Source organism: Empidonax traillii, unplaced genomic scaffold (genome assembly GCF_003031625.1).
Source record: "Empidonax traillii isolate 1590-97213 ecotype Southwest subspecies unplaced genomic scaffold, ASM303162v1 scaffold25:size3598162, whole genome shotgun sequence".
Lineage (NCBI taxonomy): Eukaryota > Metazoa > Chordata > Aves > Passeriformes > Tyrannidae > Empidonax > Empidonax traillii.
In genome coordinates this window covers 3,022,605-3,040,528 of record NW_020955218.1, presented here as the reverse complement: position 1 = coordinate 3,040,528, position 17,924 = coordinate 3,022,605, and the positions used below count along the sequence as shown (strand labels likewise).

Below are 17,924 nucleotides of genomic sequence, written 5' to 3'. Positions count from 1 at the left end.
ATTGTTAAAAAGAATTGATGTGCTGTCTAGTCCTAGAAAGGTGACATTTCCTAAAATTTCATTATATTTGAATGGGAACTTCAAGTTGACATCTGGAAAGAAGTCTGCATATTTTCTTGTTCTGTCACCCTAGCATCTTCCAGATTTTTAAGGATAAATTTTCAGAATATCTGTGGTATGGATTTGTGTACTATTGGATCTGTGTTGCAGCAACTATCCATCAATCTCTAATTGCTGCTGACAAGCTATATGTCCAGAAGCAGTGTAAAATATATTTCAGCTTTAATGAACAACTGGAAAAAGCAAGTAAACTTACTGGTTCCTTTTTACTTTCTCCATATCCATATTTAGATAATTTAATATATATTCCTATTTCATGAATTATAGATGCAGGTATATGTTGTTTGTTTCTTGTGATTATATATTATATCTTGTTGGAAAAAACTATCCTTCTAGATAGAAAGAACTGAATTTTCAATCTAAAAGAATATGCAACACTGTGTTCAGTAATGCTTTTACTGGGATTCAGGCAAAGCTCAATGAAGTGGATAGATAGCCAAATAGCTTCTCATCAGAAGAGTGTTCTAAACTCATTAAATATCAACCTCAATGCCCCAAGGCTGCCAAGTGTTTAGGAGGCATTTGGACAATGCCCTTGACAACACACTTGAGCTGTTGGTCAGCCCTGAATTGGCCAGGCTGATGTGGATGATGGTTTTAGGTCCCTCCCAACTGAAACAGTCTGTTCTGGTTAACTCTTTGTTCTGAGCATGTACACACAATCCATGTAAACATTCAAAAACCTGAAAACCCAAGTGGAGCACAGTACATCTGTTCTTAAATTACAGAAGAATTTCCTCTTGACATGATGTGACTGAATCTTAAGGGTGTGGTGGCTGAAGTTTTTTCATCCCATCTGTTGACAGTAATACTATGCCATAATGAAAACTACATTTTGTTGTCTTTTGGCTATTAGTAAAGCAAGATTATGCTTTCCTAATTAATCTATGAACTTGCTTTTGGAAAGCCAGTACATAACTCCTGAAGAAACAGATTTAAAGTAAAGCTTTCCAAACCTGAAGTTCAAGATTTTCTCAATTACTTTCTAGACATCATCAGCTTTGAAGCAAAGTTACATGGTGTTTTCCTGGGATAAGTGAGTTTCAAGTACTGAGTTCCTGGCTAATTTCTCTTCCATATAAACCAATGGCATATCAGATTACAGTATGGCCTGCCAGATGAGTGGAGTGTACAGCTCAGCATGTTACGGCCCAGGAAACCACCAGCTAGTCCATTTCAGCCTGGTAGAAGTCTATTCTTTAATACCAATATACTTCTGCAGGATTTATTCCAGGGAACAATCTGACATAATAAAGATGTATTTTGTCATTGAGCTCAGACCTACCTTTGGGAATTACTCAGATTGAAATTTTCCTTTTCTCTCTCTTCCTCTCCCAATACTTTTTAGACATTAATTACATCATGGAGAAGTTTTGACCTCCCTGTCCCTGAAGAATTCTCTGTGCTGCCCAGCCTTGTAGGTGTTAGTATTCCTTGGGCTGACTGGGTGCCATTAGCACCTACACAAGTGGGTATAATGTCGCTTAATGCTGTATTCCTTTCTAGATCATCCTTATGCTGTCCTCCAGGACAGACCTCATGACATCAATCACTGAAAGGTTATGAATTCACTGTGAAATTCTTTTTTTTTTTGTGTGTGTGTGTGTGTGTTTTTTGGTTTTGTTTTTTTGGTTTTGTTTTTTTAAGAAATTTGTTAGCCCTTCTGGAAAGGTTAAGGTTTTTTTGTCAGTCACAATATAGGATGAAACTTAATATTGTTACGTGTTCTTGATAATTAAGCTAAAGGAGGTTCTGAGTTCAGAGTGTGAACCAGTTTTTTACTGTCTCTCAGTGTTATATAGGACTTTTGTTAATGAAAATAGAGCAAATATGAACAAATACAGGCTCTAAAGAACAATTCTAAGTCATAAAAATCTAAATGGAATAAATGTATGTAGAATTTTCCTCCAGTTTTTTTGGGGGGTAAACACAGTGGTAGCCAGTAGGCAGTTTTGGGATCAACTTGCCCTCCAACTCTTTCTCTCAGATTCTGTGGCAGCTGGCTATGCAGGAGAAAACAGGATATACATATGCAGTAGAGACATTAATATGCATCATGATTTGTTAGTGATGTAATATTTCCAGTAGGAATTTTAATTTCCATCGGCTTCTCTAATATGTTACAGAAAATGCAGTGTTCCACAAACATTTCATTCTGTATGTATTTGAAGGGTGATGATTTTCAGCCCAGTGTATTGAAGTTACTGTAGATACAGGCAAATATTTAACGCTAGCAGATGCTTCAAGAAAAATTAGAACTTATTCTTATCATGTCATAACCCTTTGTCAAGAGAGCTTTTCCTAACTTTCCTGGATGTCTGGAAGAGTTTCCCAAAATGATGACCTCTTTTTATCACTTAGAGTGAGGGGAAGTTTCTTGAGGAGAGGCTGGGAGAAATTAATTTGGATTGTAACCTTTTTTGGGGGAATTAAAAATTCATATTTAAGGATTGCTGGATACATCTACTTTCTTGACATAGGTAATGCATGGATGGTGAATAGACAGTCTCACTTCATACTTTGTTATATCTGTGTGAAGTAACATAGTAGTTATAGACACAATTCAGCTATTCTTCATTTCTAATGCTCTTCAGTGGAAGAAAGGCTTAGTCATTTTTACAGTGTTAATGCCTTAATAATTTTTATCAACACAGAATCAGGACTGGAAAGAAATTCTATTTCGTTGAACAGTGGAGGGATACTGCACTATACGAAAAATCAGTGCATAATATGAAATAGCTCTATTCTGAGTGCTATATTTTCATGTAAGAATTGCACTCTTGGATTTCCATCTCAGCAAGGCAGTACTGCACATAAAAAATGAGCTTCTAGCTAAAAAATGAAGGTTGCTTCTCTCTTCTTTATTGAAATTATAAAGTATAACTTGAATTTTGAGGAAAGGTATGACGACTTGCTAACAGATTGCCACAAAGTAAACTCAGCAAGGTAGGAGGGATATCTTCACAAGCAGAAAGACCTGCAGCATCTGCTCAGTTGAGGTCCTGTTCCTACGAATATTAGTCCTTTTCATCTCTTATGCTTTCACATGTGTACCTGATGGACTTAGCGAGACAGTAATTCTCCATTTACTTAAAGGAAGCTTATCAAGACAACCTTTCATACACATTAATTAAACTTTAAGAGTATTTACCTGGGTCTGTTTCTAATACTAGTTTTCCAAGTTTTCCTTACAGAAATGTGATACCTATTTCTTCAAATAGCTGCATACAAATTATGTCGTTGTAGGGGTGATTATTTAAAAAATGTAAATTTACCTCTCCTGTTTCTTAATTTTTCTTGGATTTGTAAGATTTTAATGTATTAACATTCTTACAATGTAAGCTCTGAGCCACGAGCAAACTGTGGGGACATTCCTGTCTCTTATTAAAGGCATTTTTTCTGATGAATGTTTACGAAGTCTAACTAACTTAATTTTTGCTCATGTGTACAATGTTTCATGTTGAAGCAGCAACAAAAATAATGTACTTTTGAAAATGAGAAATTACTTGTCTCAGAAACAGATTTCATCTTTGCTATACAAAATGTTCAGTTGTGTTACCAAAGAAGGAAGATGCAGGTTTTTCCTCCATCTAAAATAGAATATCAGAAGAAATACATGACCCAGTTCTTAATTTGATACAGCAGTTCTTATAGAGACAGAATCTGTCATTGCACATAACCGATGTTTGTGATATTAAATGTTAAGGAATTATCTTCTCTTGTGTCTGACCAGGAGAGAAGGCTCCTTACAGGCTACTTGTTACCATGACATTTATAGAAAATAAACTTGAAGAACCCTGATGTTTGAAATGGATAAGCGTGTCCCTGGATAGACACTCAACCATCTGCTCTGTCTGTTTTTGCTTTCTAGTTTAGTTCACCATACATCTATTATGTCCAGGTTAGATGTCTGCCTTCACATCTTTAAAAAAGATGAACCATTTGACTTTGTCTTCTTATATAATGTAAGAACGCACTACAGTTTTGAGCAGACAGCTGGAAAAATTTCCTGGAAGTCACTATTTACAACTAGCGTTAGGCAGCCTCCCAATTATCCCAGTATTTCCTTTAACTGCAAATTTAGATTTGTAGTGAGAGAAAGCCATTATATGGCCTGAGAGTTTTTAATGGAGGAAAGAGGACTCCATCCTAACATTTTTCTGTGATCCATCAGGAACATTATTCCCCAGACACACTTTCACCCAGTCTTTTCTGCAGAAACATTATGTGTCGGTGGAAGATGAAACCTGCTATTTGTACTCTTGCCTCTTTGGCAAAGAGCAGGGTTGGTACCCTTTATGATATGCCAGAAACTAAGTACAGCGAGGACTGGACAGCTGAACGTGTGCCAACAACCTTAACCACTAGATGTGTTTTGCATAGGGTTGTTTTTTTTTTTTCCAAGATTAGTGTCTGAGTTCAAACTGCTTTCCTAAAAACTGTCAGAGAGATTAATGTAACTGTTGACAACGTGGTGTGGTTCCTGTGAGGAGGTCTCTCCTGAGAGTAGAAAACATTGAGGGCCAGATTTAAGCAAAACAATAGGAACACATTCAAGGGGAAGAGCTGCTCTCTTTTCATTTTGGTGTCTTGTTTCATGAGCCTGAGAAATGGTAATAAATTTGCATTTTTTTTTCCCTTCTACTGGATTTTTTTCTCTCCCTTTCACAAGCTTTTTTTTTTTTTTTCTTGCTGTGTTGAAAGTGGTTTCTAACTCATCTTTCCCCAAGAATGGAAATGCCCAATTGCCACGGCTCATTTAATAGTCTCATTGTTTAATAAAATTGCTAATTTGCTTTATTCTTCTTTTGCACAATAGAAAAGGAAAGGGAAATGGGGTGATGATGGGGACCTAAAGACACACAGAATTCAGCCTTTGTTTTTAAAAAATAATACACATGGATTTTTGTTTCTAGTTCTATACCTGTGGCAACAAATGCTTAAGCATAAAAAAATTTCTCTAATTAACTTCAAATAGTAATAAATGTAATTAATTTCATTCTAATTCAGTATTATTCTTTAATCTTGCTTACTAAGCAGCCCAAATTGGTGTAATTCTTAAACTATTTTCTTTTTCCTTATAGAAATAAGCCTATTCTGTCTTTAATTAGCACTTTTCCTATTAAATTTTCCTCTGTCGAAAAATTTACGCATTCTTGTGATATATCAGAACAACTGCTCTTATTGTGATGTGCAGATATGAACTGGGACTGAGGCTTAGTCTGCAAATCATGTGTTCAGAACTGTCAGAAGGTTATAAAGTACTAGAATTCAGCACCTTTCAGCTCCTGAATTTTGTTTGATGTGCACTCAGGTCTCAACACAGATTGTAGGAAAAATTAACTCTGTTGGTATCACTCAGTTATTTTCTGAGGATTAGGGGAGGATGATCTTCACATTCTAGGAGATGTCTATAGTCAGTTAAAATTCATCAACAAATTCACTTGAAGACATCAGGTTGTTTTTGTTGCTTGTGTTTGAATTCTGCCTGAATTTTGATATCTTTGGGGTCAAATGGTTTTCCAAATCTGGGCATGACAAGAAGGCAAATAAAAGCTAAAGGAATACAGTGTCCCAAAAACAGGTATCCATGCCCTTCTAGAGCCCAGCTTGCTTCTCCCTGTCAGTCACCTACTGTGTACTTTTTTCATCCTCCTTTCAAAGAACCATTAAGTATTCTTAAACTTTAAATGTTTTTTACATTAGAAGTGCATATGTTTTTATGTCCCAGTGCTATGAAACAATTATTGTTTTGTACTGAGGTGACATATCTAGCTAAAAAATGGCAAATGTAATATATTCTGTAAAAGAGACTAAATATCTGTACATTTCTGGTTTATATTTACTGATTTATTCAGGATATTTAAATGAAAGATAACATATAGAGCTGCACAGATATCTTATAAATTGAAACCATGGATAAAAGAGCAGATTAAAATTCAGCATGAGTACATATTTATGTATGTCAGGAGAAATAATCTTAAATGCATGGTGGGTTCTGATCTTCCTCTGTTACCAGAGGACAGCAATCTTGAAATTAGAATAAATATTTTCATGAAACTATTATTGGTTAGCAGAACTATTAAAAAAAAAATTGAGAGATGTCAAATGACAAAACAGAAAATTGTACTGTGCCACTCTATACATCAGCAGTGCATTCCCTCTGGGGAATAATGTGGAGTGATTCAGGTCATCCACCACAGAAAAGGATGTGACAAAACGTAGACAATGTAGAAAAAACAGCTTCAGTTCAGACAGATACTAAATAAATTTAAACACTTGAACACTGAAAAGAAAGGAGTGAAGACAAGAGCCAGGGAGTACTTTTTGCAGCTGTATAGGCTGAGAACAATAGAGGATCATTGTGGAATATTTAAGACTAAAGAAAAACAATAACTGTTTTTCTCTTTCCTCTGAACTAGTTCAGGCTTTTATAGAAACAATTGGAATTTCATACAGAGAAGTGAGAATCTTTCAGAATGTGAAGAGTTTCCACTTTGTGATTCTTTTGAGCTTTACTCTGGTTAATTTAAATGGTAATTTTTATGAATGTTATGATTCTAAGTTGCCTGTTTAAAACTACTGTCAGAGTAACACTGCAGATACACGAATTAGAAGCTTTTATATTTAAACACCTTATTTTAGTATTTTTATACTCAATTTCTGATTATGTTACTATTTAAATGTCCAATTTTTACATTTTCTTTTCAGTATTCTATTGTTATCAGTTGTGTCTAATAGGTTTCATCTTCCATACATGCAGGTGAATTCACTGCTGCTGCACATCTAAGTCATCCCATTCTTCTTGATCCTTTCTTGATGAACTACTTCTAAGTTCCTGTTATTGTATCCAAATCATAAGAATGTTTATTTCCTGTCTTCAGATGCATCCTTAGACTTTAGGTACTGTGGTACAGCTGATTTAACAGTAAATATGCATTTAGTAGTAAGTATGCATTTAGTAGTAAATATATTTCACAGAATTTCACACAATATTCTGAGTTGGAAGGGACCCACAGTTCATGACCCATACAGGGATTGAGAACAGTTTTTAATATTTTAAGCCAAACATTCCCCTAAATTAATATGTGTGTATCTGGTTAGTAGCTGAATCCATGGCGTACCAAGGCAGATCTTTTCCTTGATATATCTGGCTTCAAGAGGGATTGTGGATGAGTTGGGGTGTTCCTAGATGGCGTGAGAAACACTGGTAATTAAATTCTGATGTAAAATTGTTTTTATGAGGTGTAGATTGAAGTTGGGGAGATAGAACATCTGCATGGAGTGAAAATAATAGTGTTGGGGATTTTTTTTGCCTTAATGAGCTGTGGTGAGCAATAGCATCTCGATGGATGGCTGCTGTGAATAAAGCAGTTCATAGGCACAAACGCAATAGCTACTGTACTGTGCTGCACATCAATAGAGAGGCATCAGAGGCCAAAATGAACATACAGAGACCAGAGGTGATTGCAGGGATTCCCTTCAGAACTGAGAGAGGTTCAGTGGCATCAACTGCTGAGTAAGCATTTCCTCAATGGTGTTGTATCGTTAGCAGTTTTTGTCAACTGCGAAAAAGAGGGAGGACGAGAGAAGTGCTCTTTTATAGCTGTCCATGCATGCTGCTTTTTTTCTGAATGATGGAAAATGACAGGGCTGATATTTGCAAAGAGAGTTGAGGCAAATAAGGCTGTATCAAGGGAATAACATATGGGTTTGAGCTTCGTATTAGTAGCGCAGTTAGTTAGAAATTGTTCTGCTTTTTTCTGTAATCCCATATCAATTTAGGAGTCTTGAGTCATAATATTGATTTATGAGTGAAGAACAAGTCTTGTTACAGTAGCATTCCCCAATTAGCCTCTGAAAAAAGTGCTACAGACACCCCTCAAAAAAAGAAATTCAAACCAAATAAACAAAAAGAACCACAAAGCCCCATAACAATTACAGATATCTACTACTTTTGCTCACTTCAGATCATTCTCACAGCTGTACTGTCAGCTTTGGGTCCCATTTCAATAGTCGGTGCAGTGACCCACTGTGGTTTGATAGAAACGTTGTCCCTCTAGGTTTTGAAAACTACAAATGTGGTAATTGGCAGCAGCCGGAGCCAAGTGTCCAAACTGTTGGCACCCTGTGCAGCTGCTAAATGGTAAAGCTGGTTGTTGGTATTGGCAAGATGCTTTGGTCTGCCTGGGCTGCTGCTAATGAAAAGTGCCCATACAAACCCGGGGTTTGTAGCTGATTGCTGTGCTGGGAGCGCCAAGCTCAGTCACGGGAAAGCAGTGTCAGAGTCATGGCAGCTGTCAGGAAAGGGCAGTGCTGGTTTCTCAGAGGAATAACCACTTCTACCTCTCCCTTTTTGGGCCTGTGTCATCGTGTCTGTAACTGTCCTTTTTCCTCCTTCCTCTCTGTTCTCCTTTAACTGGTATTGATTAGGGTCCTTTTTATCATTATCGTATGTATTTCACTTGAACAAAAGTGTTGTATGGCCTGGAAACACTTCTTGAAAGTAACACATCTGAGTGATAACATGTAAAATATCTTGAAAGAAAAAAGTCTGAAGGGCTGGAGTCGTTCACACATTTTTGTGTACATATACTGTATAATGTTTAGAAACATTACATAGATTTCTAGTGATTTTTAGGCAAAAATAGCAATATGCACAAGTTTTTTTAAAACTTTTATATGGGTTTAAGAAATAGACTGTGGAAAATTAGGCCTTTCTTTTCATTAAGTTTTCCTTAAGAATTTTTTCCTCCCATTTCACTTCCCTTTCGTATAAATTAGATCCATTAATAGTAACGTATATACATCTGAGTATTGTCTATTACTATCTATTGTTAGAGTTGATATATTTCTTTTCCAGTTTTCATGGGTTTGGGTGGGTTTTTCCCCTCCATGTAAACATATTTTAGTGTGCATCCTTCCTGTGTACAGAAGCACATACTTTTGTCAGCAGCATCGTTTATAGTCCTGCATCACTCTTGAGTATTCTCCTACACTGCAGCAGTGATACTCAAGGGACAATATGATTGAAACACCATTTCATTTTCTACCTTTCTATTTCAAAAGAAAAATCCACTGGCCAATTTGTATAAACTCTTGGCCTCTTTTCATCATGCTAATTTTAATGGACTGGCTTAAATAAGAGTTATCATGTCTAGAAATAATTTTTATCCATTTTTTCTTTTACTATAACTGTATTTTTTGTTCTTTCTGCAACATGATCCACTAGTACACACATACTCTTTTTTTCTGTTGCGGTGCTTCAAGAAGAATGTACTCATCACTTTCTACTGTTCTTAAGGTTTTCAATGCAGTATTCAATGCATTCCATTCAATGCTCAATGCAGGTGTGGCTGACTCTGATTGCAGTTCCCTCTCAGCTCCTAATGGAGTTAAATTCTTCTACTTCAGCCTTTCTCCTTTTGTCTTCTGTAGTTATTTTTCTGTGTTTATGTAACTTGTCAGGCTTGAGTTCCAATCCATGTGTCTTATTTGGCAGATACAATTCTCCAGACGATGACATATGTTGTCCTAATGACATAGTCATTGCGTATCTCAGGTCTGATCCCTAAAGAGGAGGAAATGTTGATCAAGGAGCTCCTGCTTGGCAGTTTGTGCCTCGTTGCTCTCAGAATGTTCCTTTCATTCAGGAACTCTTGATGATTACATATATTATTGCTGTGCTTATGAAAAAGCCCTCTTTGGCTCGCTCTGTGAGAAACAGGAACTTCATATGAACCTAATACTTGGATATACCTCTCTTCTAGACAGACAGAGATTTCCCCATCACAGGTAACCCCAAATACATCAGTTCCTCTACCAGTTGAGTGCATCAAGACTGCTACGTGAAACCAGCACTAGCATTTCTAGTTATTCTAACTCAACTGTTTATCCATGCCTAGCAATATCTTTAGTAGAAACTCTTTACATGGTAGTTTGCCTCTCTGTTACTTTATTTTCAGAAGGTTTAGTATCTGTGTTTATTTTGTGGTACAACTGAAGATTTCAGTTTTTCATATTGACTAACCAGCATGTATTTTAGAGTTGCAGTTAATCGGACCCTTGTATTTTTTACTGGGAAAAAGTCCTAACATTTGTAGATGGGCTACCTCCAAATATTGGTGAAGAATTTGTTGTCTCATTAACAAAATGATTTTTTTTGTATCCATGAGGAAGCTTTAAGTAGTACTTGAGGCAGCTGACAGTCCTGAGTTCCCAGGTTCCACTTAACTGGTGGAAGATCAGTTCACAAAAGAGATATTTTATTTTTAGGGAGAGTTTTATTCAGTCCAGCGTGGACTGAGATTATCATTAGGTTCTTTAACTAAGTCATGGCTTCTTGAGGAAATACATTATAAGAAAAAGCAATAGGGCTTGTAAATAGGGGCTTGTAATGATTTCACTGTTAAAGAAATAATTGCTTCCTAGTGCAAAACACTTCCAATGTTTTGTTCTTCCCGTCTGGTCTATGAAAGAGCACAGGTAAGACATGCTATTGTATTATTTACAGGGTTATATGACAAGAATCTTTCCCTACCTAGATGTTACAGTCCTAGAATATTTTTACCAGTTAGAAGAAGCATTTCATTGCCTTCTCAAACTGTTAACTAATCTTTCCCAAGGGCTGGCTAGAGAAATTCACCTTAATTCCAAGAGTGAAAATAGGCCATAAAGATCTTTGTGAGTCTAGTTCAAGACACAGTTATGAAGTTTGCCAGGATACCTCAGATTTAATTGAACCTAAATGCCTTGGTGAAAGCATGTATCCTATTTCATGCACTTTCATAAAAGTGCATGGCAGATTACACATCACATGAATGCAGGATAGATTAAATTGATACATCATTTTAACGTGCATCACTTGGACATCCCACCACTTCCTTCCTGAAGGGAAAGGAAAAGCCCATAAACGTGCATCAGTCTCATCTCCTTTTCCTTTCAGGCTTTCAGACAAGCACGTATGGAGTGAGTTTTGCATACGAATCAGCAACTGGATCATAGTTTAGGTAGCAAAAATTTTTATTGTGCCTGAACTCTTGGCACCCCCACAGTGTTGAATGGGTTTTCATTTTCTGTGTGCTGCTACCAGTGAGCATGAAGGCAGAGGTATCTCCTCTATCCTAGTTTAATTCCATCTCTACTGTGCATATGGGATGTAGGAGGAAAGGGAGAGAGGTCCATGGAGATGTTTGGGTAGGTAATACCTCTTAAAGAACTCAGTTACCATACAGGTAAGTAGTAATTTTTTTTTAATTAAATGAGTTCGTAGCTTTTTATCATTCTGCCGTTCTCTCAAAATACAAGAAGATAATTTAGCCCTCAGTGCAATGATCAGATGTGTGTTTGCTTCAGAGGTTCAGTCATTGCAGGAAAAAAGTTTTAACTGTAGTTATGATTGACAGAAGTTTTTTTTCAGAGTTTAACACCTATCATAAAAAAGACAGAGCACTTCATGTAACTAGAAAGAGGAAAGCAGCAGCAGCAGCACAGGTTGAAGGTCAGCATGAGCCTGACATGTTTCAGACCCAAACAATTGGAAAAATGTGCTGGTATGTTAAAAGGCAAATGTGGGTTCACTTTTATTTACTTTTTATCTATTAGTATGAAGCAGCAGCTTGTATTAAAAAAAAAAAAAAAAAAGAGGTAATTCAAATGCTAATCAATTAGTCATGAATCAAAGAACTAGAAACAAAATAATTCTTTAAAAGTCTTTTGAAACTGTTCTGCACTAGTGGAGGTGTTATCTGGCTAAGCAACAATCTGCTGCTCCTGCCAGGCATTTGTGTGAGTTTGCAAGATGGTTACACACATGTGACAATGTTAGAAGGGTGAAATTGCACATCTTTTAACTAGGCTTGCCTGAGACAGAAAAGGAAGTGTTCTAACTGGTCGTTCCATGCTGGATGGGTTATTAGTATTAGACTCGAGTTAAAAGATTACAGTTTCTAGGCAGTTCATTCTGAGTCAACACTGCACTTTTTAACTTGCAACCCTCTTTCATATATATAAAAGTTGATGTATTATTTTAGGAAAAATAATTATAAATGAATATAGATTTTTTCAAATGCAAGTAACGTGGCACTGGATTTTTAGTGTCACCAATTGATCTTCCTCCTGTCCCTCAAGAGTTCACCTGTCTGAATAGAGCACTATATAATAACACATTATTGAATTCACTGCTGAAAAGTTTGCCTGGAATGAAGGGTGGATGTACCTATGTGTTAGAATATTTTATTCTGCATTCTTATTTTAAAGGAGTTTCTATTCCCACTTCTGTTATTTGACACGGAGAGCTACACATTCACTTGGCTATCCATGAATAATATTACTGTGTAATGCTGATAGGCAAGTAAATATTTGTCATGTCTGGCACAGTTTTTTCTTAGCTTGCTATTCATCTTTTTGATGAGACTTCATTTAGGCTAATCACAACCACAGAGTAGTTTTGGAAGATGTTTCTGAAAGATTGAGAAATTACGAAAACGTGTTGTGCAACACCTGTTTTTGAAATGTAGATCTCTCCATTTGTTTCTTTATGAAATCAGCAATTACTTGCCCGGTGAATCCACTCTGGAAAATAACCATCAGCAGAAAGCTCCTCTGCCTGCAAAGCCTAACAACTGCTGTTGCCTGTGCTAGTGGTTGAACACTAGCCTTGCTCTTCACAAGGGTGGTGGGGCCAGATGTCCTGCACTGCTCTGATACAAAGCTTTGCATCTCTGCTTGAACACTCTCATTGAAAGTGACATCTCAGAAATGGCATTCATGCTACAACTATCCTTGGGGATGTATCCCAGGTTGTAGAAGGCAGGAATCAAGGAATAAGTCAGGTTCATTCTTTAAACGCACATGACTAATCTTTTCATTATGAAGGTTGCAAGGTCAATTTTTTCCATGTCAGTCTCCTTTTCCCTTATTCTTTCTATGATACGAAACACTTTCAGAGAAAGGGTGGAAAATTTCAGTCCTAAGCACAAAAACCAAAGGGGTAAATGTGACAAAAAGCAAAATGCAAACAAAGGATAGGATTTCTGATTCTTCCACTGTTGCTGAGATGGCTAAAAAGCCATGTGTTAACTTCAATGTTTTAATAACGCATCTGAACCCCTATGATACAAGCCAATCTGCAAGACAAGAAATGCAGAAATCTTCCGTAAAGCTGCTCACTTCTGGTGGATTTTTTAGGCAGCCATGGTCCGAGACATTAATTTATACTGTAAGGACAGCCTGCTTTCCGATCTTCTGTCCAACCTGCTTCTGCAGAGGCAGGAGATGCACATTTGTTTTCCTAGCAAGACTAAAATAAGGAGAGTTTCCTTTACAAATAACAATACTATTATTTTGTGTATAGTTTTTTATGTTATACTGTTTTCTTCAGTGTTCTTTGAACATATGTGGACATCTGAATTTGCAACTATAAAGATGCTCTTAATCAAAGAATAACTTTTTAGGGAGTCTTGATAATTGAATGTCTGAGATTCAGACATCCCAGCTGAATCCTTCATGTTTCCTAGAGATGTAACTCTTCCTCAAAGACTTAATCTGATCAATGGAAAACTCGGTTGGGTTAATATTTGCTTTTCTCTTCCTTTACCTGGAAATGAAAAATTCCAAACTGCAGTGCTGTGTTTCCTTTCTTACCACACCTGCTGACGATGAGTGTGAGAGCAAATGGGCAATGCTGAATGCCTGCTACCTTCCTGCCAGTTCTGGCTTCTGTGCTTCTTCAGAACTGCTTACTAATCCTTATTTACCAACAATCCTTGCTTATCTATGCTGTGTAATCTCACAGGACTGTGCTTGTGTCCAGCACTCTTGCTCTGAGGTCCTGCTTCGCTACCTGTCTCCTTCTCTTTGCTGCAATCTTCCTCTTGCTCTTGCATCCCTTTATCTTTCTTTCCTTTGTGTGAAGATGATTTGCCTGCAGTTGCACCTCGGGAGGGAGAAACACATTTTGGCTGGCGTAAAACTTGGTTGATTAAAAGGCTGTAGTTCCAAACAAGTCATCTTCACCTCGTCTCCCGTCATTTTCCAGGACAATCTGCGTAAAAAGGATGATCGGATTGAAGAATTGGAAGAGGCACTCAGAGAAAGTGTTCAGATAACTGCAGAGCGGGAAATGGTGCTAGCACAAGAGGAGTCAGCCAGGATCAGTGCTGAGAAACAGGTCTGCAATCTTGTAAAGTCACTGGTAGTTCTCTTAGGAAAGTAACCAGTCAGTGAAGTACTATTTTCCCTGCTTTACTGCCAAACACAGCTGGTTTTCTTTGATGATCCTGTATCTCTGTTCCAACACTAAGTAATAGAACTCATAAAGACTGCAAAACCTTTATGATCAATTGTATTTCATAGGTAAGATTTTCTTGAAATTAAAATTAAATATAGAGTATGCTGAGCTTTAAAATATTGTTTTAGGTAGTTACTCTTCTGACCTGTCTTGCCTGTCATAGCTTTCTTCCTATGTGTAAGCAATACATGCGTTCACTGTATTGTTCATTGAATGTACTTTAAGATAATGATTTTTATTAGTGTGGTTGTGTTTATGGACCAGAGTCTGGTTCCACTTGCAAAACAACAGGATAAAGAGACAATCCCCTTGGCTTGAGCCAAGCATACACACAGAAAATACACACTCACGTGTTGAAGCCACAAATATAAACTTTTATACATCAATTGATTCTGTGCCACAGATCCTGAAGAATCATGATGCCTGATTTTAACTCACGTAAGTATTATCCTTGAGAATGGCATAAGTAGTGAATAAATCTATGACATTTTGATAAAGCTTTTGAAGCAGAAGCTGAACCTGTCGCTCTTTACTGTGGTTTTTGTGAGCCTCTTCAGTGTTTTTCATTGTTCCTTACTTGACAGCAATTAGCAAACAGGAGCATTTTGTCAGCTGTATTTCAATGGAGGAACCTCCTCCTCTTTGTTATTTACTTAACAGCAGTTCTGTCTAAGTGCACTTTAAAACATTTTAAGAGGTTTTTTTCTAACAAGGATTTTTGTATCACAGACTTCAATGAAAAAGAAGATATAAATATCCTAGTAATAATCTGAGTTTTCAGGAAGAAAGCAACTGTTTCTCTTCAGGCTAGAGTCAAGCTCAACTGTTTGCTGATAGACATACTGAGGATAATTCTGGTTTCTGTATCCTAAGATCCTAGACAGTGTTACGAAATTCGCTTTCAAGAATGCCTTTTTTCCAGATTTCTTGTAGCCTTTAAAAAATGGCATGAAATAGAAATGTTAACTGGGTAGTAAATACCACATCAAAGATTAGAGCTCCTTGAAAGGATACCGAGTATCTGACAATGGATTAGATTCTGTGATGAGGCAGAAAAGCAATCAAAGTAGTTTGTGATTTGATGCCTAGGGTGTCATAATGTTTTAATTTATCAGTCACAAGACAAAGTGATCATTTTTATATCCTTGAACACCTAGAAGCTGGTGAATAGAGTTGGAATTGGGTGTGCAATCTAAAGGATGAGGCAAGGCAGGGAAATGCACAACCTGAAGGTCAGTGAGCCATAAGGGTCAGTGGGAGAGATTGAGAGGAGAGGAAGAGAGCCAAGACAAGTAAGATTTGTGGGTAAAGATTGTTGGAATATGGTAGGCAACAGTACCATGAAGAAGAAATTAATTTGGATGTAGTGGTCTGTACAGAAATGCAGAGGGGAAAGAAGGATGGATTGAAAGCAGCAGTATTGGAAGAGGGAGAAGTTGACATCTGTGCAGTCGCTGATTGACAGCAGTGTCTTACTCCAACAGAACTGCACTGCCAGGTCTGACAAGTTATAATTTTTAAAATATGAAAGCAGTCAGCACAAAGGGAAAGGAACTGGTGTGTCTTGTTCCAGTCAGCACTGGGAGACCTGACCTGCTGTGCCCCATTTTGTCCAGTAGGATTTTGTTTTGGCATCAGTTAAATGCAGTCGGGTACTAGAGTGTTGGCAAGTAGCTGTTTTCTCAAGGTGAGGAGGAGACATCCCTTCAAATGTTTTTCAGTCCATATTCCTTCAATTACTGTTGAAGAATGCCCTCTTTGTTTTATTATGTTCTGTAGAAGTTCTTTGTAGAATTGTGAAAGACACCCTTGGATGAATTTTAAAATGCAATGATCTGTGTTCTATACACTAAAAATGGCAAATCCTTTGACTTTCACAAACATTCTCAGACCAAGTGTGAGTAATATGTGTGATTTTTAAAATGTTAGTGTTGTTCAAACTGATCATAATTTGCTTTTAATTGCATGCTTTTTCTTTCCTCTCTTTCGTTTATCTTGTTTTCTACCATTCTGCCACTTCACTGCCTGTCTGAAGCTGTTTAATGAATCAGTGCATGAGATCAACCATTTTGGCTTTAGGTGGTTCAAGGTATGAGGACATCTCATTTGTGTGTCCCTCTGCCCCGGTATTTCATGTTGTTACTGTAACTGTGTGTTGTGTGATCCTGCCCTCCGTTGTCTCCTGGTGTACGGTGTCGTGCTGTTTTATAGGCCTCAGATTTGAATTACAGTGTCCACGAAGCCACCCTGGATTTCATGGTTCTCAGATATTTGTTATAGATTAAAATCTGGCTCTCCAGTGTTTAAAAATATCCTCTCAGTATGTACTAACTGTGACAGTGGGTTCACTGTGTTAATTACACAATCTATGTATGCAAGATGCCTCCAGCTGACTGAAGCTTTCTGTTTATTTCAGGATTTTAGACCTGTTCTTTCTTTCATCTTTCACAAAAATAAAATCAGGCATTTCCTGCTGGGAGCAGTGCACCCATTGAATTGGGCATAGTTTTATTATCCTTACTGATCTATGTAACAAAAATCCCTGCCATGCAGAAAGCAGATGAGGCAGTCTTGCATAGATGTAAAGACTTGAAAGTTCTTCAAGTTCTTTCTTTCTGATAATACTCACCTTGGTTTTGTTGGTACTTGCTGAATCCTGTATGTAAATGTTATTGTGACTCCCTTACAACTGTGGGATTATGTTCCACTGTGGCTGATCCCTCTAGGTGGAAGATCAGAAGGTGTATGGAGACTTCTTTTAAGTGCTCCCCATAAGGCTGAAGTTAGGATTACTTGGATAAACACTTCTGTCATAAGGTTCTTTTTGTTAGAAATGGCAAAACCAAATGTAGATTCAAGAACTATTTCTGCATTAACCAAATCTGAGTTTGTTTTAGAAAAGCCATCTTTATGGTCCTCAAGGGGGAAGAAAGAATTAAATATAAGGGTTTTTTTCCTGCTCAAAAATACAATGTTCGTTTTACTTCCCTTGGAAAAACTGGTGTAGGTCATTTTTGACAAGAAGCCCTCTCTTGCTCACAGTTGTTCTTTTGCTGTCCTGGTGCATCTTATCATCCCTTCTTCTGCAGCAGAAAGCAGGATGTTTTTCTTTGCATGGATTTATTCATAATGAACACCATTCCCAGGACAATGCTGGAAAAGTGTTTTGGTCCTCATGAAAGAATGAGGCCTTTGTATGTGTCATAGTTCTGATTTTAGCAAGAAATTTTGTCTTTCCTTTCCCCTTCCCCCTCCTGCGTGTATGTGTTAATGGGCCATCAGATAAACAAAGGAGTTGGCCTGAGCCCTAAATGACCAGACATTAATCTCCTAGCAACGAAGGGGGAGGAATTGGGAAAAAGGCCAGGGTGTGTGTATGGAAAGAGGTGGGGTTTGGGAGTTGGAGCTCAGCTCTGGAGCCGGAGGGGAGGCTGCAGCAAGCAGGAGAGACTGCCTGGTTGCTTCTTTGTTTTTCGCCTGTCAGAGGAGAGTTCTGCTGCTGTTCTCTGCACAG

The 17,924-nt window shown here is 37.4% G+C and overlaps 1 protein-coding gene across 12 annotated transcripts in view; it reads left to right on the top strand.

The window, feature by feature from the left end:
* ERC1 (ELKS/RAB6-interacting/CAST family member 1) overlaps positions 1-17,924 on the top strand; it is a 301,902-nt gene that overhangs the window by 160,561 nt on the left and 123,417 nt on the right. For 9 of the 12 annotated variants that reach the window (XM_027905936.1, XM_027905928.1, XM_027905919.1 and 6 more), the window contains one exon: positions 14,159-14,290. The exons of the other annotated variants lie outside the window; for them this stretch is intronic. In XM_027905936.1, the coding sequence (XP_027761737.1) occupies positions 14,159-14,290 (132 nt within the window). The remainder of the gene's footprint in view (positions 1-14,158; positions 14,291-17,924) is intronic. 12 annotated transcript variants of the gene reach the window in all.